This window comes from Leucoraja erinacea, chromosome 21, assembly GCF_028641065.1.
Source record: "Leucoraja erinacea ecotype New England chromosome 21, Leri_hhj_1, whole genome shotgun sequence".
Classification (NCBI taxonomy): Eukaryota; Metazoa; Chordata; class Chondrichthyes; order Rajiformes; family Rajidae; genus Leucoraja; species Leucoraja erinaceus.
Window position 1 is genome coordinate 7,434,360 of NC_073397.1, and position 22,388 is coordinate 7,456,747.

A 22,388-nucleotide genomic window follows, 5' to 3' on the forward strand; every position below is an offset into this window, starting at 1 on the left:
ATCGTCTGCTCTGTTCTGCCATTTTTACACCATACCCTTCCACATATCTCTAGTCTCCCTCTCCCCTGTCTCTCAGTCCGAAGAAGGATCTCGACCCCAGAACGTCACCCATCCCTTCTCTCCAGAGATGCTGCCTGTCCCGCTGAGTTACTCCAGCATTTTGTGTCTATCTGTTTACCTTTTTTGTGTTTCATCATTGGTTGCCTTATTTATGGGTATTAATGTGTTGAAGGCAGTTTAGAGAAGGTTTACTTGGCATGAGATGGACACAAATTGCTGGAGTAACTCAGTAGGTCAAGCATCATCACTGGGGAAAATGGCTAGGTGACAATTTGGGTCTGGATCCTTCTTCAGACTAATACTTGGCATGGACAAGTTGTATTTTAAGAAAATGTTGCGCTGGCCACACTTGTGCTTTAGAGGGAATTTGACTCAAACACAAGACCATGAGGGGTTTTGACAGGGTGGAGGTGGTTAGGATGTTCCTGCCTGTGGAAGAAACCAGAATTTAAAAAATAAATAATGGATCACCAATTTTAAGATGAAGGAGGCAACATTTTTCCTGGGAGTTGTCAGTTTTTCGAACACGCTCCCTGAAAGTCAACAGTAGCAGTCTTTAGATGTCTTCAAGGTGGAGGTAGGTGCACAATGTGCAAGTGGAAACATTGCCACAAAGGTTGACAATGTGAAGTTGAGATTAAAATCAATCAGCCGTGATTTTTTACAGTGGTGAAGCAGGCTTGAGGTGCCTAATAACCTGTCCCTGATTTTAATTTGTTAACATGACAGTCATTGGTGAATAATATTAGATGCCTTTGTCTGGTTAGCTCAAGAAACAATAATCAACCATTACCATTTGTTCCATTTCGGTTACCATTTTCCATCTTGTTCCAAGGACATCAGTTATACAGGTCATTTTACTCGGCATCGCCACATTTTTTCTCATTGGTCTTCATAAAGTTCAATGCAACTTTAGTTAAATTTAAATTGTGTGTAACAATCTATGTTACTTTGTTTTAATTCATGCACATTTGTCCAAAGTGATGATTTCCCCCCGTCTCACATGCTTGCTCATTAGTAATTGTTGGGTTTATCCTTGCATTTTTTTTGAGGATGTAATAGTCACCATTCTTTAGTATTTTGACATAGCCCTGGTGAAGGAGGACAATTATGGTCAGAACTCACACAATTTGCATATTTCCCTTGGGTACCTAGAATGCATCATGTCAAGAATTGGTGACATCCTAGTGCTGCCATTTTTTTAAACATTACATATTTCTGATTTTCAGTTTGTAGCATATTAGTAAATTGGATTAGTAAGTATGCAGATGATCCTAAGATAGGTGGTATTGTGGATAATGAAGTAGATTTTCAAAGTCTACAGAGAGATTTAGGCCATTTGGAAGAGTGGGCTGAAAGATGGCAGATGGAGTTTAATGCTAATAAGTGTGAGGTGCTACATCTTGGCAGGACAAATCAAAATAGGACGTACATGGTAAATGGTAGCGAATTGAGGAATGCAGTTGAAAAGAGGGATCTATGAATAACTGTGCATAGTTCCCTGAAGGTGGAATCTCATGTCGATAGGGTGGTAAAGAAAGCTTTTGGTGTGCTGGCCTTCATAAATCAGAGCAATGAGTATAGAAGTTGGGATGTAATGTTAAAATTATACAAGCCATTGGTGAGGCCAATTCTGGAGTATGGTGTACAATTTTGTTTGCCTAATTATAGGAAGGATGTCAACAAAATAGAGAGAGTACAGAGGAGATTTATTAGTATGTTGCCTGGGTTTCAGCAACTAAGTTACAGAGAAAGGTTGAACAAGTTAGGTCTTTATTCTTTGGAGCGCAGAAGGTTAAGGGGGGACTTGATAGAGGTCTTTAAAATGATGAGAGGGATAGACAGAGTTGACGTAGATAAGCTTTTCCCATTGAGAGTAGGGAAGATTCAAACAAGAGGACATGACTTGAGAATTAAGGGACAGAAGTTTAGGGGTAATACGAGGGAGAACTTCTTTACTCAGAGTGGTAGCTGTGTGGAATGAGCTTCCAGTGGAAGTGGTGGAAGCAGGTTCGATTTTATCATTTAAAAATAAATTAGATAGGTATATGGATGGGAAAGGAATGGAGGGTTATGGTCTGAGTACAGGTAGATGGGACTAGGGGAAAATAAGTGTTCGGCACGGACATGAAAGGCCGAGATGGCCTGTTTCTGTGCTGTAATTGTTATATAGTTATATGGTTATATCTGTCACTTTACACCTACCCTACCTATTCACTGTAATCTGAGTAGCAATTCCCTTTGTAAAAGCATGCAAGGTATTCAATTTTAGTATTCCCAAGGATATATTGCATTTGTTGTCTCTCAATCAGCTGTAACCATCGTGCTAAATCTTTGAAGTATTGGTCACGTTTGCTATCAGTGGGCTCACGTGCTCTCTTTGGCCCCTCGTATATCCTTCTTCACTTTGCCTCTTTTTCTGTGTTATATTCTCCTTCTTCATCCCATTAGATCTGGTTTTGTGCTACTTTGTGCTCTTGTGGAAATGTACTTCAAATGTCCGTGAACCATTTTATTAAAGGCCACTCATTTGTAGATTCCAGTTTTGCAGCTTGATCCAGGAACCAAATCCAGCATGGTGCTGGGCTATAATTATTCAAAAAAGATCTCTTGAATATATTATAAATTCTTCCTGTTTTATCTTTACACTTTTTATCACCTGATATTAGGATTGTCACCACTCATTCTTATCCCTAACTGAAAAAAAGTTCCTCACTAATCTTCCCAGAAATTGATGGGCCTTTTTTGGATATGATCTCTATTATTACTACAACATTATATCCCCACATGGTTACTTCCACTTAAATTCACAGTTATTGATTTTGTTTGGAATTTAGACTTGAACACTTCCCTGTGTTCAATATATGTATTTACAATGCATTGAAAGCAAGCAATACTGATTTTGTTTTTTTGTGGATATCAAAATATGTTGAAAACTGGACAATGAGTGTCATCAGAGTATCACAGTTTGAAGAGATACTTCTGTCGAAACTTTTCTTGAAATTGGAGTATTCTGCCACGTGCTCATTTTGTTGTCAGCCATTCTAAAGTTTCTCACATGTAGGTTCCACATGCATTATCACTAGATCACTACCACCCTATCAAATGTTGCATCTTGACTTCCTGTCATATTAATTAAAAACTTTTGTATGCAAAATGGAAACATACGAGATAAATGATAATGCTGCATATTTTTCCATTCTTCTTCATCCATCAGCATGCCTACTTGAATGGAATAAAATCTGTTTACATGTGCATAATCAATAGCAAATTTATTTTCACCCCAATGGATTCTGGCAAGCTCTGCTTGTGGTGCAGCAATATGGTTTCTTGAACAGGTGTCAGGTCACGTACTAGCCTCAGGTCACGTACTAGTAGGATGAGGAACAGCTTCTACAACAATACACTCACATTGCTGAACTCGGAGTTCCGCCGATAGATTTCTCCGGTCCCTCCGTCCCCATTGTTTAATTATTCTGTATTTTTTGATTATTCTGTATCTTCTCTCTTTCTATTTTTTTTTTATTTCTTTATGCACAACTACTACTGTGGACTGACGCAAAACTGCATTTCGTTGTACTCATACTTGTATTTGTGCGATGACATTAAAGTTGAATTGAATTGTGTGCAAACGTAACATGGGTGCATACCTTCTATTGATCTAAATGAAGAGATTTTGCATGTGTTTTAATGCTTATGATTAGGATAGCAATATATTCATCAATCTATCACAGTAGCAATTGATTTTAATGTAGTCAATCTGTTACTTTTTTAGTTATAATGTATATAAAATACATTGGTGTTGGCTTTAGATGTTTTTTGCCTGCTATAATTAAGGCAGTTAGTTAGTTTGCATGAAGGAACTGCAGTTGCTGGTTTACACCAAAGATAAACACAAAAAACTGGAGTAACTCAGCAGGTCAGACAGCATCTCTGGAGAAAAGGAATAGGTGACATTTCGGGTCGACAAAGGGTCTCAACCTGAGATGTCACCTATTCCTTTTCTCAAGAGATGCTGTCTGACCTGCTGAGTTCCTCCAGCTTTTTGTGTCTATCAATCAGTTAATTTGTTGCTTTGTGTGATTATTAAATTGTACATCATGCAGAAAAAAAACTAATTGCGTTACCTTCTGCCTCTGCTGGACATCAGTTGTAGACAAGCATTTAATTGTTGATTGCTTTTGTAACCTCTGAGCTCATTGGGGTTGGATGGAGCGGACTGCACATAGGGGAAGAGGTCTCGCCAACAACAGGGTTTTGCAAAGTGAGAGCCTACAATAGTGACATCTCGAGCATCTTGCAACTGGGGAAAAGCCATTCATTGACTGCAGAGCAGTTACATTACTGCACTTGCAATTTTTGTTGATTGGCTAAAGAGGCCTAGAGCAACAGCTAGAATGACAGTGGTGGATGTGGGGTAAAGGATATGTGCTTCCTGCTATATTTCAAACCATTGTTACCATTGAAGTTTTATCAGGCACACAATACAGTTTTGCCTGTGTCCAATCCACCCCACTCCACCCACCTCCCTACCCATCCATGTGCACCGAAATTTAGCCAAGCCTAGTTGTATAGAATGCAGTCATTGTTGAATTTAGATGTCCAAAATTTCCATCTTTGATATCAATATTAATTGATATCTTCTGTTTTGTCACTTTTGTTATAGTCTTTTTCAGCTGAACTATGATTTTTCTCATTTTAATCTCCTGTCTTCTACCTCATCACAGACCACCCCTTATTCTCTTCTCCCAGCATTCAACTACTCCCTATACCCCTCATAATTTTCTCATTGTAATGTCAATTTTCTAACTTTAGCCAGTTTATAAAAACTGAGCAAAATCTAATTGATCATATTTCAATTATTCTGAAATATTTAATCAGAATGCATCTAAACTACTGCACTGGAGAGAGAAGTTGATCTAGTTAATCTAATTGGATACCAACCTGTATCCTTAGTACATCTGAGGTTTTGGCATTAATGTACAAAAGTAAGATGCAGCTGTATATTTTGTCGCAATGTTACAGTACTAAGCAGACGTTGACCGCAATCGTTATTTGAGATTAACAGGATTGAGAATCGTACTGAATCTCTCTTGCTCCACATTGACTGAAATCTTACATCCACTAATAAAGCTAGTTTTGTAGACAAGCGGTTTAATTGAGGTTTGTGGTCATATGGCTAAGTGCTGAGTAGCTTGTGCGTGCATTCATTCATTACCTGCCAGTGTGAAGTATTTGCTTCAGAAGTGTAACATGAGAATGAAATATTGCTACATTTAGGTGATGTATAATTATTATCATTTCCATCACTTGGGACATGAACAGTGCATATTCTTGCAGATTTAATAAGTCCACAATTCATACATCAGCAAATGAATTAACGGTGTTGATGCTCAACTTGTGTAGGTACGCTGCAGGGATTTGTATTTTCATTCATTTGAATGTTACCAATACCTATTTTAGTAGACAGCTTGCATTGGGACATGGAGAAAAAATGAGCTGCTGATAACTGGAATCCTGAGCAAAACAAAGTGCTGGAATAAGACATGGAGTCAGGCAGCATATCTGGAAGACATGGATAGGTGATGTTTCAGATAGAGTAAGAATCCATGCTAAAATGTCGCTTATCCAGCATCCATTGATGCTGCCTGACCTGATGAGTTCCTCCTGCACCACGTATTTTGTTGAAGCATAACATGTTCAGTCACCTGGCAAATTTTTGTGTGTGTGTGTCATTGCAAGTGACTTGAATGCACAGCGTGTGGTGCAAATCTGAGCCATGTTCTGCTTTACTCCTGATCTATACAGGGATAGTAAAAATTGGTTCCTGTTGCTCAAAGTGGTTTGAAGATCAACAACTAGCTGTTGGAAAATCTGCTGAAGTAGGCATTGCCTCGGACTACTAGCCAGCCAGAATGATCCTGATGATCTCCAGGAATTAGAGCAAGTCAAGTCAAGTTTATTCGTCACATACACATACGAGATGTGCAGTGAAATGAAAGTGGCAATGCTCGTGGACTTTGTGCAAAAAGACAAACAAACAAACAACCAAACAAACTATAAACACAATCATAAACACACACATATTCTTTTACATATTAAATATTGAAAGGAAAAACGTTCAGTAAAGTTAGTCCCTGGTGAGATGGGAGTTTACAGTCCGAATGGCCTCTGGGAAGAAACTCCTTCTCCACCTCTCCGTTCTCACAGCATGGCAACGGAGGCGTTTGCCTGACCGTAGCAGCTGGAACAGTCCGTTGCATGGGTGGAAGGGGTCTCCCATGATTTTATTTGCTCTGGAGTTGCACCTCCTGTTGTATAGTTCCTGCAGGGGGGCGAGTGAAGTTCCCATAGAGCATTCGGCCGAACGCACTATTCTCTGCAGAGCCTTCTTGTCCTGGGCAGAGCAATTCCCAAACCAGATGGTAATATTTCCGGACAAGATGCTTTCCACAGCCGCTGAGTAGAAGCACTGGAGGATCCTCGGAGACACTCTGAATTTCCTCAATTGCCTGAGGTGGTAAAGGCACTGCCTTGCCTTACTCACGAGTGCTGCGGCTTGTGATGTCCATGTCATATCCTCCGAGATGTGGACTCCCAGATATTTAAAACAGCTCACCCTATCCACAGTATCCCCATTTATCCTCAATGGAGTGTACGTCCTCGGATGATGTGCCCTCCTAAAGTCCACGATCAGCTCCTTCGTTTTTTTGATGTTCAAGAGGAGGCTGTTATCCTGGCACCAGAGTGCTGGATCAGCCACCTCCTCCTGGTAGGCCTTCTCATCGTTGTCTGAGATCAGGCCCACCACCACAGTGTCATCAGCAAACTTAATTATTGAGTCGGAGCTGAACCAAGCCACACAGTCATGTGTGTACAGGGAGTACAATAGGGGGCTGAGGACGCAACCCTGGGGCGATCCTGTGCTCAGGGTGAGGGACTTTGATGTATTCCCTCCCATCTTGTCTACCTGGGGCCTGGCGGTGAGAAAGTCCACTGAAACTTGCTTGGAACATATTCCAGTCGACATCGCTCAGTGCATCTTGCAGCATGGCCTCTGACTGGTTGGACCACCACTTTATGTCCCTCGTCTCTACCGCTTCCCGAACTATCCTCTGTTTATACTCCCGCAGCAGGAAAATGGCAGCATGGTCAGATTTTCCTAGGGGAGGGAGTGAAACGGCCTTGTAGCCTTTCCTGAACGGCGTGTAGCAGTGGTCCAAAGTTCTCTCCCCCCTGGTGGCACACGTGATGTGTTGGTAGAAGTTTGGCATGACCTTCTTGAGATTTGATTTATTAAAATCTCCAGCCACCACCATAGCCGCATCCGGGTATTTGTTTTGATGTCGACATAGCACATCGTGTAGGGCCGATATTGCCACGTCGGTGTCCGCCTGCGTGCATCTAACCTTTGTGCATCCAAGAAGGGACATTACAGGGCTATAAAAAATATTTTTTGTTCTGTTTTCTTCCAACTCTAGAATCATTGTGATGAAAATATTGTGGAGTAAATAAATACTGAAAGGGAGTGAAGGATTTGGAGTGAGGATGCTGAGTTAGGAAATAACCAGAATGTTTAATCTCGGCAAAGGGCACAAAGTAGGTAGACTAAAACCATTCTAGTCACTGTTTAGCCAAGGGTATTAGAGTTTGCTGGATGTACATTTAAATCTACATTATAGAAGAAACAATAACTGGTAGATTACAAAACACACAAGTCTGAAGAACGGTCCCGACCCAAAATGTTCTCTGTTCATTTCCTCCAAGGATGTTGCCTGACTTGCTGAGTTTCTCCGGCACTTTGTCTGGCTTTAAATTCATTCTATTCAGCCAGGTGTGAAAAAGGTTCTGCATGAGTTTTATTGTATAGCTGAGCCAATGGCTGGTTGGCTTCCAGGCCTTTTAACTAGTTTTATATTATATAGACCAAGTGCAGACCCATTGGGTCTACTCCCCCAATGGTGTGATCCCCCAACCCAATATTCCACCATGCACCCATCTTCTCCAACGGAACTGAACCCGTTCCCAAATGTAAGATTCCAGCACTCCCCTGCCTCCCTCAGCAGTGGATTAAAAAAAAAATCCAATTTCACCTCCCATGCCTGCTGCAGCAGTTCCAATTGCAATACCAATTAGCCCTCCCCCTCCTGTTGAAGCACTTGCTGTGATATCCCATTGAGGTGAAAAGTTCAGAGTGTTCCTGTCTTGCAACTTTGTTTTGAAGTGTGTTGGAAGCTGATAGGAAGGAGCAGCGAATCAAAAGGAAGAAAGGCAGCTGGCAGCCGGCCGGAAGGACGGCAGGCAGCAGCCACAGACTTTTATATAATAACTAGACCAAGTGCAGACCCGTTGGGTCTGTTTCCCCAACGGCGTTTGCGGGGGGGGGGGGGAAAGGAAACAGGATGGATTTGGGAGGGAAAGGAGAGCGGGGTAGGGGGTGAGAGATGGGGAGAGAGATGGGGGGGGGGGGGAGGAGGGGGGTGTGGGGGGGAAAGAGGGGGAAAGAGTGGGGAGGGAGAGTGGAGTGGAGGGGGGAGAGTGGAATAGTGGGGGAGGGAGGAGGAGAGGGGTAGCGAGAGTGATGGAAGAGGGACAGAGGGGGAAGGGGGTGGGGTAGAGAGAGGGAAGGGGGTGGGGTAGAGAGAGGGAAGGGGGTGGGGTAGAGAGGAGGGAAGGGGGGGTGGTAGGAGAGGAGAGATGGGGGAGAGGGGGAGGAGAGTGGGAGAGAAGTGAAAAGTAGGGAGGGAGGGGTAGAGGAAGGGGAGTTGGTAGAAGAGGGACGGGGGGAGTGGTGGAAGAGGGACAGAGGGGTAGTGTAAGGGGTGGGGAGAGAGGGGAAGAGAGAGTGGGGGTGGGGGTGGGAGAGGCGGGGGGGTAAGGGGATAGAAGTGGAAGAGTGGGGAGGAAGGGGTGAAAGAGGGACAGAGGGGTAGGGGGAAGGGGGTGGTGGTAGAGAGGGGAGGGGGGTGGGGGAGAGAGAGATGGGTGGGAGAGGGAGAGGAGTGAGGAGAGGGAAACATAGAAATTAAGTGCAGGAGTAGGCCCTTTGAGCCTGCACCACCATTCAATATGATCATGGCTGATCAACTCAGTATCCTGTACCTGCCTTCTCTCCATACCCCCTGATCCCTTTAGCCACACGGGCCACATCTAGCCCCCTCTTAAATATAGCCAATGAACTGGCCTCAACTACCTTCTGTGGCAGAGAATTCCAGAGACTCACCACTATCTGTGTGAAAAATGTTTTCCTCATGTCAGTACTAAAGGATTTTCCCTTTATCCTTAAACTGTGTCCCACTTGTCCTTGACATCCCCAACATCGGGAACAATCTTCCTGCATCAGACAAATGCAATTCAGGACTTTTCTCTTCACAAGCAAAGTCAGAATGACGGTTAGTGAAGAATTCGAACAATCGCTGAGCGTTCAGATGCTGCGCGCGCCTCCAAAGCGGGGGGAGCGTGTGTCGTCACACACAAAGATCTCGTAGCGGAGAGCTCCGCTATAAGATCTTTGGTCACATACTAAGCACGCGCCTCCACAAACAGATGAGCGTCTTCTTGAATGGAGAGCGCGTGGCCGCCTCCACAAACAGTCACACACACTGTGGACCCGCCCCCACAAAAAATATTGTGTGAGGAAGGGGAGGTGGAGGGGGAGGAGAGAATGGGGGAGAGAGGTGAAGGAGGGGGGGGAGGGGTTGGAGCGGGCGTGCATGAGTCGAGAGAAGAGAGAAGGGCAGAGAGAGAGAGAGAGGCTGGTATAACAACAAAAAAGATGGATAAACTCAGCGGGTCTATGGCATCTATGGACCGAAAGAAAAGGGCAACGTTTTTGGCCGAAACCCTTCTTCCGGGTTTCGGCCAAAAACTTTGACCATTCAATTCGCTCTATAGATGCTGCCGCACCCGCTGAGTTTATCCAGCTTTTTTTATGTCTACCTTCGATTTTCCAGCATCTGTAGTTCCTTCTTAAAGACAGAGACTGTGCACGGTAAGGGAATGAGGAGAGGGGAGAGGGGGAAGAGTGTGGAGGGAGGGGGAGAGGTGGAAGAGTAGAGAGGGGTAGCAGGAGTGGTGGAAGAGGGACGGGGGAGAGGGGTTGGGTGGTGGAAGAGGGGTAGGGGAAGGGGGAGGGGAGAGAGGGGAAGGGAGGGGGAGACGGGGGTGGAGGAGGGAGAGGGGTGGGGTAAGGGTTGAGAAGGGGGAGGGGTGGGAGGGGTTGGGGGAGAGAGGGGAGAAGAGAGAAGGGGAGAGAGGGGAGAGAGAAGTGGGGAGGGAGGGGGGGGTAGCGGGAGTGGTGGAAGAGGGACGGGGGAGTGGTGGAAGAGGGACAGAGGGGTAGGGGAAGGGGTGTGACTGGAAAGGGGTGAGGTGGGGGGAGGGGGAGGAGACTTGGGGGGGGGGGGGGGGGGGAGCGGGAGAGTGGGGGAGGGAGGGGTAGAGGGACTGGTGGAAGAGGGACAGCGTGTTAGGGGAAGGGGGCGGAGGGAGAGAGGGAAGGGAGTGCCGTAGAGAGGGAACGGCGGTGGGGTAGAGAGGGCTGGGTGGGAGAGGGAGAGGGGTGAGGAGAGGGAAACATAGAAATTAAGTGCAGGAGTAGGCCATTCGGCCCTTCTAGCCTGCACCACCATTCAATATGATCATGGCTGATCATCCAACTCAGTATCCTGTACCTGCCTTCTCTCCATACCCCCTGATCCCTTTAGCCACAAGGGCCACATCTAACTCCCTCTTAAATATAGCCAATGAACTGACCTCAACTACCTTCTGTGGCAGAGAATTCCAGAGATTCACCACTCTCTGTGTGAAAAATGTTTTTCTCATCTCTGTCCTAAAGGATTTCCCCCTTATCTTTAAACTGTGACCCCTTGTTCTGGACTTCCCCAACATCTGGAACAATCTTCCTGCATCTAGCCTGTCCAACCCCTTAAGAATTTTGTACGTTTCTATAAGATCTGCCCTCAATCTTCTAAATTCTAGCGAGTACAAGCCGAGTCTATCTAGTCTTTCTTCATATGAAAGTCCTGACATCCCAGGAATCAGTCTGGTGAACCTTCTCTGTACTCCCTCTATGGCAAGAATGTCTTTGAGCATTGGACATTGTGACATCACACGATGGAACGTTCACCAGGGGCTGGGGCTCCTGCAAAGAATTTTGTTTAAGACTTAAAAATAAGTAAACTATGAAATTTCAAAAGACTCCACCAATGTTCTTCGAATAAATAAATTTCATGTCCTGAATATCTTTACCCGTATCGGACTCCAGTTATATCTCAACGTAGTGTACTGTTAAGCAGCTTTTGCCATCATCTTTAAGTGACTCAATCGTGCAAACTGAGTTCTGCCCATACCTTTTCAAAAGTTAGTAAATGCTAGGTTTAGCACAGCTTGTAAATTTTTAAACTTTGTTCAAATGTGTAAACTGGTCCAGTTTTTGGACATAATTAACAGAATATTAAAACATCCAGACTTTATTTCTCTTTCCCGTGTATATTCATCTCAATGAGGGTAGTTGAAAGGAGATGAATTAATGTTTTTTTTTTTCTTTACCCAGGATACAGGTGTTGGCAAATCCAGCATCGTTTGGAGGTTTGTAGAAGATAGTTTCGACCCGAACATCAATCCCACAATAGGGTGAGCAATACAAAGTATCTTTAAGATGTACTTTTGAGATGTAAATATCTTGCCATTCCTGAATATTGTATAATTTATGATCTTTGATCTATAATTTATAGGGCTTCTTTTATGACAAAAACTGTGCAGTATCAAAATGAGTTGCACAAGTTTCTGATCTGGGACACAGCTGGTCAGGAACGGGTGAGTGAATTTAATACTGTTTGACTCGGAATCATTTACAAGTATGAAATGATCTGTTTCATTGAAAATTGTTCCTCTTTAGTTTTGCTTCTTAAACGGTCCTTGTATGCTTCATCCCAACAAATGAACCATGTCCCCATCTATCACTTGCCAGACTTTGTCCTGCCCCCCCCCCCTCTTTTGCAAGTTTCTTTCTTCCCCCCCCCCCCCCCCCCCCCCCCCCCCCCCCCCCCCCACTGCAATCAGTTTGAAGAACTCTCTCGACCTGATACGTCATGAATCCATATCCGCCAGAGATGCATGACTTCGTCAAAGTTACTCCAGCACTTTGTGGTTTTCTCAGGATTTCAGCCTGCAGTTCCTTGTTTCTCAAAGTAAACACATCTGCCTGTGTGATTTGTAGCCGATCTAAAGGTTTAAAAAAGAAAAACTCTTATTTGAATATAGTGCCTTCATTATAAATAAACGTTGATTTTAAAATATTTTTGAGATGCACTGAAATTATGGATAATGTAATACAATGTAAATATTATTTTATTTTTCCCCACCTATAGTATTACCAAAAGCAAGATGCAACTAGTAAATTATAATTTTAAAATCCTTTAACTTTTTGCCACAGCTCTTGAGTTGCAGAACCATTTATTACAATAATTTCTTTCACTTGTTTGTCGATTAGGGATTTGTCAGTAGCTACCTCTGTGGAAAATGTTGATGTACTTTAACAATAGCAATGCACGGTACCTCATTAAAGATAATGAGTCCATTCATGTGACAACTAAATGTTGTTTTTGATTAATCCAGCCCTTGAAAGTATATCTTTTCATGAATCCATCGTATTCTCAGTGTTCAACTCCGAAATGTGTCGCTAGGAGGGATTTGGTGGGATTTTGTAGAAATTAGTTGAAATCCTGAAATAGCTCATGGCATGCACTTCCAACTTTGTTATCATAGGAATAGGAGCTCTTCCTTTTGTATCTTCTGAAAGGCTTCATAAATTTTTCATAAATAATAGAGGGAAAGGTTTGTGTATTAAACTTTCTTATTGAACGAAAAACTTTTTTCCCACAAATTCTGTTTGATCTGATGAGTGCCATTTTCTCTTTTTTATTAGTTATTGAAGTGTGTGTATGTAATAATTTCCCTTCACATTTGATGTTATATTTCACAATTTATTGATATTTAAAGGTTTAAAAAACAGTCAACTTTGAAAATAATAACTGCCTATGAGACGGAAACTTTGCTAGCAGCTTCCAGTGATGTCTTTCAGGTGGTTTCTAAAATTAGAGAATTCAATATTTATACTATTGGGTTGTAAGCTACCCAAGCAGAATACAAGGTGCTGTTCATCCAGTTTGCATGCGGCCTCACTCTTGCAAGGGAGACAGCCCAGGACATAAATGTCAATATGGGAATAGGAAGAAGAGTTAAAATGGTTAGCAACTAGAAGATCCAGTCATTTTTTTTCACTTGGTATTAAACAGCTTGGATAATATGAAATTTATGTATTGATCATTTACTCGAGGGAATTTATAATATTTGGAGCTATTTCTTTTTAACTAATTTGTCTTTGGATTTCACAGTGGTGTAGCAGTAGAGCTGCTGCCTTTCAGCGCCAGAGACCTAGGTTTGATCCTGACTAAGGGTCGTGGGTTTTCTCAGGTGCTCTGGTTTCCTCGCACACTCCAAAGAAGTACAGGTTTGTAGGCTAATTGGCTTTTGTAAAAAAAATTGTAAATTGTCCCTAATTTGTAGGATAGAGGAGCATAGAGTCCCACTTGTCCAGCAATAATACACGGGAGGTATGGCGGGGCATACAAGACATTACCAACTACAGAGGCTGTGCCACAAAGTCAGAAGACCTGAGTGTGCCGCTGGCAGAAAAGCTAAATTGCTTCTTCTCCCGCTTTGAAACATCACAACAGCAGCACTCACCTGCTACAGCCCTGTTCCCACCCTCACCTGGCTCCTGTACTACCCCACTCACTGTCAGGGAGCACGATGTCAGACGGGTGCTCCTGGCAGTGAACCCCAAGAAGGCTACCGGCCCAGATGGAGTACCTGGTAAGGTGCTCAAAGCGTGCGCCCACCAGCTCACTGCCATCTTCACCAGAATTTTCAACCTCTCCCTGGACCAGGCAGTTATTCCGTCCTGCCTAAAATCAGCCACAATCGTCCCAGTGCCGAAGAAGTCTCCCATCACCAGCCTTAATGACTACCGTCCTGTGGCCCTCACTCCGGTAATCACGAAGTGCTTCGAGAGATTGGTCCTCCAGCACATCAAGGACTATCTACCACCAGACTTCGACCCCCACCAATTCGCTTATCGCCAAAACAGATCCACAGAAGACGCCATTACCGTAGCTCTCCACTCTGTGCTGAGCCATCTGGAGCAGGGGCAGAGCTACGTCCGGATGCTCTTTGTGGATTATAGCTCAGCTTTCAATACAATCATTCCGGACATTCTCATTGGTAAACTGGTCACTCTCGGCCTCCCCACTCTCACATGTGCCTGGATAAAAGATTTCCTCACCAACCGGCCCCAGACTGTGAGACTCGGCCCCCACCTCTCCTCCACTCACAGGTTGAGTACCGGCTCCCCACAGGGCTGTGTGCTAAGCCCCCTCTTATACTGTCTCTACACCTACGACTGTAGTCCGGCCCACAACAACAACCGCATCGTCAAATTTGCTGACGACACTACTGTAGTCGGACTTATTTCAAAGGGAGACGAGGCAGCCTACAGAGAGGAAGTCCTGAAGTTGACAACCTGGTGCTCAGAAAACAATCTGGCTCTGAACACCAGGAAAACAAAAGAGCTCATTGTCGACTTCAGGAGGCACAGCACCGACTTAGTCCCCCTACACATCAACGGCGAGTGTGTGGAGAGGGTCAACACCTTCCGGTTTCTCGGCGTCCATATCGCTGCTGATATCTCCTGGACAGACAACACGACAGCGGTCATCAAGAAGGCTCAGCAGCGGCTGCACTTCCTGAGGGTCCTCAGGAAGCACAACCTGGACTCTAACCTGCTGCTGACCTTCTACCGCTCGTCCATCGAGAGCCTGCTGACATACTGCATTACAGCATGGTATGGCAGCTGCACCATGGCAGACAGGGAGAGGCTTCAGAGGGTAACTAGGACAGCGCAGAAGATCATTGGTTGCCCTCTCCCCTCCCTGATGGATATCTACACCTCCCGCTGCCTTAGCAGGGCAAAGAAGATCATCAAAGACAGCTCCCATCCTGCGTTTGGACTGTTCGACCTGCTGCCCTCTGGAAGGCACTATAGGTGCATCAAATCCAGGACAAATAGACTCAGAAATAGTTGCTTTCTGAAAATTATAACTACTCTTAATTCAAATTCACACATGCACTGACTTCACAGCTCAACACCCGGACTTCCATCTGTATATATGTATATAGCGCCGCAGAATTGTGCACCTATTTCCCCCCCCCCCTTCTCCCTTCTGTTTTTTGTTTTTCTGTTTCTTGTTTTTTGTACTAAATTATATGTATGCACTGAGTACGAGCAGCTTTCAATTTCACTGTACATGTATAGTGACAATAAATGGCATATCTATATATCTATAGTGTATGGGGTGATCACTGGTTGGCACGGACTCCGTGTTTCCGAGCTGTATCTCTAAATTCTAAAATAAAGTCTAGACTTGTGTGAGAAATATTCTGTGATAAATTGCTCCATCCTGTTACCCTGTGGTTTCTTTCATGAAGCTTATAACTTGATAAGCTGTCAAGTAGTTAGATTAGGTTGTGATATGCATTCAGTGCATCTCTTTTTGACAGTTTCCACTGTGGTTGTTTACCATTCAAAAAAAAAAACGGAATCGCCAATTGATGGAGTTGTTTGATTCTTAAATGTGTAAATGGTGGTTTTCTTCAGCATAGTATTCTTGGCACATTTGGGAAACAAGCAAGTTGGCAGATTTGCCAACTTTGCCAACTAGTCCCATTTGCCTGCATTTTTGCCTGTAACACTCAACCATTCCTCTTCATATATCCGTCCAAATGTCCTTTGAAAGTTGGAATTACACATGCTTCTATCGCTTCAAGTGGTTAAGACCAAAAATGGTGTGATCAGTGGTAGATGTTTACAATCTATGTAGTCTGCGTTCTCAGCAACTCCTGGAGCTAAGATACAAACGTGGTGGTGTGCTTTGTGAAAGTCACATTTGAATTTTATTTTTAAATTCTGTTCCTTTGCTTGTCTAATTTGGCAGAACAGAGATAAGGGCTGACATTATACCAAAATCAGAAGGAAAAAAAAAGACAAAATCCTTGAAGCAGGAATTGGCTCAACATAAAACTGGTCATTAAATAATGTAGATAACCCAAACAGTCCAAGTGTAGCCCTGTGGCCAAATTGACTTAATTCCTTTTCATTATATTAGTATTCAGGTTTTTAGTCACAATTTGTATTGTATGATTGGATTCCTTTTTATGAAACTGGAACCAAATTTCCGGGTTGGTGACAGTCGCAAAAAAAATATTACTTTGGTGTTTCGGAGTGACTTCATTAAAGTTGCCACTTTACCCAGCAGTCTGTTGTTTATAAGATTGACGAAAAAATGATTGATTTTGAAATTTCTGGGAGAAATTGAAATTACTGAGTTCTACAGACTTCTACCCATCTCCCACTTATAACATTTAGATTTTTAACATGTCTTTGATCCACGTTATTAACCAGCATCTGAAACTGAAGATGATGTATTGCAGTCTCTTTTAGAGGTGGAATCTTGTGGAACGTGATATAAGGGTTGTTACCTAGATCTTTACAACTGGTTGCAAACAGTAACTTGTCAAATGATTGTATTCCGAAATACTGATTGCTGCTTCTGAATTATTTTTAAATTATAAGGAGGAATGGCATTCTACATGAACCAATGTGGAATAGAAAGAAAACTTAATTATCCTTTTTGAAATACAATTTTAATGTCACTGTGTAACTTTGGAATTGCCTGAGAGGGCCAGGAAGTCGAAGATGGGTTAACAGTATTAATTTCCAAACCCATTGCTTCCCAAATGGCATGCGCCCAGCACTTAAAAAAATAAATAAAAAAATGAGGGTTGCATTTATATAGAGCTTTTTGCCTTGTTTGTCATGTTGCCCAAAATTGTTTTTCAGCAAACTAAATAGTTCTAACTTGTAACCAGTGTAAACGATGTGCTTCTCAGTACCATCTGTCCCACATTACAGCCTCTCTGCATACCAGAGATAGAAATCAGCCCATTCTTCTAAGAATTCCTATTTGGTTGTGGAGACTATTATTTATCTTCGGATTTAAATGCTGGAATACAGCATATCTGGCTGGAAAGTAATCTAAATGTCTACATTTCCTGATGGGAGGGCTATGTTCTCCAGACATTTTGGGAGGAGGGGGGGAAATTCCGCAGACTGTAATAGACACCTTTGTAACCATAGTATCTTGTAAAGTCCCCCAAAATACTGGCTTAGGAGTGGGAGGAAAGGGCTTGTGCTGCAATTCATTGCTTTCAGCATTATTGCCCACTGGGAAATGTACATGCCAAGCCTGAACAGACTCTGCCTCTTTTTAACTGCTCTGACCCCTGTTTACAGGCTTGCTGAACAGATTTCCTGCTTAGTAATGATTGGATCTATGCCCCAAGTGCTTTAACAAAATGCATCCTTGGAAGAAGCAACCACATCTATGAACAATTCTTAACATTGAAGATTATCCATTGAATGAAATGCAGTGTTGTTGAATTGCTTGGCTGTAAAATTATCATGCTCCTTTCAAAATACTACTGAAGGTAGACAAAAGTGCTGGAGAAACTCAGCGGGTGAGGCAGCATCTATGGAACGAAGGAAATAGGCGCCGTTTCGGGCCAAAACCCTTCTTCAGACCCTTCTGAAGAAGGGTTTCGGCCCAAAACGTTGCCTATTTCCTTCGCTCCATAGATGCTTCCTCACCCACTGAGTTTCTCCAGCACTTTTGTCTACCTTCGATTTTCCAGCATCTGCAGTTCCTTCCTAAAATACTACTGACCTTGGTACTGATGGAAATGATAATAGGAGTGATGAACACTCTTGAAAATTACATTTTGTGCAATTATGTAAACATATGCTGCAATCTGAAGAAGGGTCACGACCCGAAACGTGGCCCATTCCTCTATCCAGAGATGCTGCCCGTCCTGCTGAGTTACTCCAGCATTTTGTGTCTATCTGCATTTTAACAGTTGAGCTGATTGCACTTGAGAATTATTCATTCCTGAAATTTATTGTGTTGAATTGTGCTCAAATGATTTACTAATAAACCGATTGTATTGTATATTTGCCAAACTAAAACCATTTAAGCCTCGTAAATTTGTGTATGATATGCTGATGTCTCTACATGCAGAGAGGGTGCTGACTGCAAAAATGGAGAGGATGCTGATTGGAACTAGAAAATTAGATTAATTAGAGAATGTGTAGAAACTGCAAAGAGGTTTTTTTAAAGTAGGAACCAAAAAGGTTGGTGAGGGCAAAGCCATTGATGTTGGCTTCATTGATTTCAGCAAGGCATTTGATGAGATGCTGCACAGTAGGCTGCTCTGGGAGGTTAGATCACGTAGGATCCAGGGAGAGCAAGCTAACTGGAGAGAGAAGTGGAAGCAGGCAGAGGCTCTTGGAAGAAGGAGAAGAGCGCTGTGACTAATGGTGTACCTCATGGATCGGTGTAGGGCCATTGCTGTTTGTCAGCTATACCAATGATTTGGATGAGAACGTACAAGGCATGATTAGCAAGTTTGCAGATGGCATAAAGTAGGTGGTACTGTAGATACTGAAGATGGTTGTCAAAAATTGCAGTGGGACCTAGATGATGATGGAATTTAATACAGATAAATGTGAGGTGTTGCATTTTAGGAAGTCTAACAAGTGCAGGACCTATACAGTGAATGGGAGGGCTTTGGGGAGCATTGTGGAGTCGATGGATCTAGGAGTGCAGGTACATAATTCCTTGAAAGTGGCATCACAGAGACATAAGGTGATTAAGAAGGCTTTCAGCACATTGGCCTTCATCAGTCGGGTTATTGAGTACATAATTCGGTTATGTAACAGTTGTAGAAGATGTACTAGAAGGTCACATTTGGAGTATTTCATTCAGTTTTGGTCATTCTGCTGTAGGAAAGATGTTAAACTAGAAAGAGTGCAGAGATGATTTATAAGCATGTTGCTGGGACTTGAAGGGCTGAACTATAGGGAGAGATTGAGCAGGCTAGGACTTGGAATGCAGGAGAATGGTGGGTGGTCATATAGTGGTGCATAAGAACATAAGATGTAAGAGCAGAATTAGGCCATTTGGTCCATCGAGTCTACTCCGACATTCGATCATGGCTGATCCTTAGATTCACCACCCTCTGGCTAAAGAAACTCTTCCTTATCTCCATTCTGATGTTAATCCTTTTATTCTGAGGCTGTGCCCTCTGGTCCGAGACTCTTCCACGACAGTAAACATCCTCTAACATTGACTCTATCTAGACCTTTCATTATTTGGTAGGTTTCCAATGAGATTTCCCCATCATCCTTCTAAACTCCAGCAGGCCTAGTTCTATCAAACGCTCCTCATGCTTTAACTTGATTATCCCTGGGATCATTCCTGTAAACCACCTGCAGACCCTCTCTGATGCCAGCACATCCTTTCTCAGATATGGAGCCGAAAACTGCTCACAATATTCCATATGGGGTCTAGTAGTGCCCCATAGAGCCTTGGCTTTATATTTGATTCCTTTTAAAATGACTGCTAACAGTGTATATTTGCCTTCCTTACAAAAAACTCAACCAGTCATTTAATGTTTTGGGAGTTGTGCACCGGCACCCCCAAGTTCCTTTGCACCTCTGATTTCTGAATCTTCCCCCTATTTAGAAAATAGTCTACACCTTTATTCCTTCTACCAAAGTACATGACTGTGCATTTTGCTATGCTGCATTCCATTTGTCACTAATTGCCCAATGTTGCAACCTGTGCAAGTCCTTCTGCAGATTCCCTGCTTCCTCAACGCTACCTGCCCCTCCGCATATCTTCGTATCATCTACAAACTTGGCCACAAAGCCATCAATTCCGTCATCCAGATCATTAGCATACAGCGTCCTCCTTAATGCTTGGGACACGTGGCTTCACAGGCGTTTGTAATTGCTCAGGGGTGTTTTAATGCTTCCTAATGCAGGTATAAGGGAACTCCAAGCATCTAGTATTTTCTCCAGTCTTTCCATCACCTTTGGAAACCTATTGTTGTTTATCAACATGAGGACCAAAGTTGTGCCAATGAAAGTCAAAGAAGCCAATATGAGACTGAGAAACCAGAATAAAACTGTTAGAGACATCAGCCAAGCCTTAGGCTTACCAAAATGAACTGTTTGGAACATAATTAAGAATAAACAGAGCACTGGTGAGCTTACTAATCGCAAAGGGACTGGCAGGGCAAGGAAGACCTCCGCAGACAGAAGAATTTTTGAACAGAAATACAAAGGCAACACTGTAAGATGCAAACCACTGATTAGCCGCAAAAATGGGATGGCCAGGTTACAGTTTGCCAAGAAGTTCTTAAAAGAGCAACCACAGTTCTGGAAAAGGGTCTTGTGGACAGATGAGACTAAGATTAACTTGTATCAGATTAATGGCAAGAGCGCAGTATGTGAGTGGCCAAGGCAACCACCCGATCTGAACCCAATTCAGCATGCCTTTTATATGCTGAAGAGAAAGCTGAAGGGGACTAGCCCCCAAAACAAGCATAAGCTGAAGATGGCTGCAATACAGGCCTGGCAGAGCATCACCAGAGAAGACACCCAGCAACTGGCGATGTCATTGAATCGCAGATTTCAAGCAGTCATTGCATGCAAAGGATATGCAACAAAATACTAAACATGACCACTTTCATTTGCATGACATTGCTGTGTCCTAAACATTATGGTGCCCTGAAATTGGGCGGACTGTAGATAGCAGTATAAATGTAAATAGCAGTATAAATGTAAATAGCAGTATAAACACTGTAGATACACGCTGTAGATGTAAATAGCAATATAAACACTGCTACACAACTTCATAGCAAAAGGATTTGAGTATAGGAGCAGGGAGGTTTTGCTGCAGTTGTACAGGGTCTTGGTGAGACCACACCTGGAGTATTGCGTACAGTTTTGGTCTCCAAATCTGAGGAAGGACATTATTGCCATAGAGGGAGTGCAGAGAAGGTTCACCAGACTGATTCCTGGGATGTCAGGACCGTCTTATGAAGAAAGACTGGATAGACTTGGTTTATACTCTCTAGAATTTAGGAGATTGAGAGGGGATCTTATAGAAACTTACAAAATTCTTAAGGGGTTGGACAGGCTAGATGCAGGAAGATTGCTCCCGATGTTGGGGAAGTCCAGGACAAGGGGTCACAGCTTAAGGAAAAAGGGGAAATCCTTTAAAACCGAGATGAGAAGAACTTTTTTCACATAGAGTGGTGAATCTCTGGAACTCTCTGCCACAGAGGGTAGGCGAGGCCAGTTCATTGGCTATATTTAAGAGGAAGTTAGATGTGGCCCTTGTGGCTAAGGGGATCAGAGGGTATGGAGAGAAGGCAGGTATGGGATACTGAGTTGGATGATCAGCCATGATCATATTGAATGGCGGTGCAGGCTCGAAGGGCCGAATGGCCTACTCCTGCACCTAATTTCTATGTTTCTATGTATAAACGCTGCTGTAATTTCTACATGGTAAAACCAAAATGTATAAAAATGGCCTTTATTAAAATCTGACAATGTGCACTTTAACCACATGTGATTTTTTTTCTTTTCTATTACAAATCTCAAATTGTGGAGCACAGAGGCAAATAAATAAATGATGGGTCTTTGTCCCAAACATTATTGAGGGTACTGTATATCATGAAAAGTAGCGGACCAAAAATCAATCCCTGCAGAACACCATTAGTCACTGGCCGCCAACCAGAAAAAGCCCCCTTATCCCTCTCTTTGTTTTCTGCTAGTCAGCCAATCTTAGATCCATGCTAGTACCTTGCCTTTAATACTATGCCTCCACTCATAACAAGAGGATTTCAGTATAGGAGTAAAGAGGTTCTTCTGCAGTTGTATAGGGCTCTGCTAAAACCACATCTGGAGTTTTGCGTACAGTTTTGGTCTCCTAATTTGAGGAAGGACATCCTTGCGATTGAAGCAGTGCAGTGTAAGTTTACGAGATAGATTCCTGGGATGGCGGAACTGTCATTTGAGGAAAGATTGAAAAGACTAGGCTTGTATTCACTGGAGTTTAGAAACATGAGGGGGGATCTTATAGAAACATATAAAAGTACTGGACAAGCTAGATGCAGGAAAAATGTTTCCAATGTTGGGCAAGTCCAGAACCAGGGACCACAGTCTTAGAATAAAGGGGAGGCCATTTAAGACTGAGGTGAGAAATACTTTTTCACCCAGAGAGTTGTGAATTTGTGGAATTCACTGCCACAGAGGGCAGTGGAGGCCAAGTCTGGATGGATTTAAGAGAGAATTAGATAGA

At 43.1% G+C, this 22,388-nt stretch overlaps 1 protein-coding gene across 3 annotated transcripts in view; it reads left to right on the forward strand.

The window, feature by feature from the left end:
• rab22a (RAB22A, member RAS oncogene family) overlaps positions 1–22,388 on the forward strand; it is a 48,469-nt gene that overhangs the window by 4,806 nt on the left and 21,275 nt on the right. For all 3 annotated transcript variants that reach the window (XM_055652029.1, XM_055652028.1, XM_055652027.1), the window contains exons 2-3: positions 11,615–11,694; positions 11,796–11,877. In XM_055652029.1, coding sequence (XP_055508004.1) covers positions 11,615–11,694; positions 11,796–11,877 — 162 coding nt within the window. The remainder of the gene's footprint in view (positions 1–11,614; positions 11,695–11,795; positions 11,878–22,388) is intronic.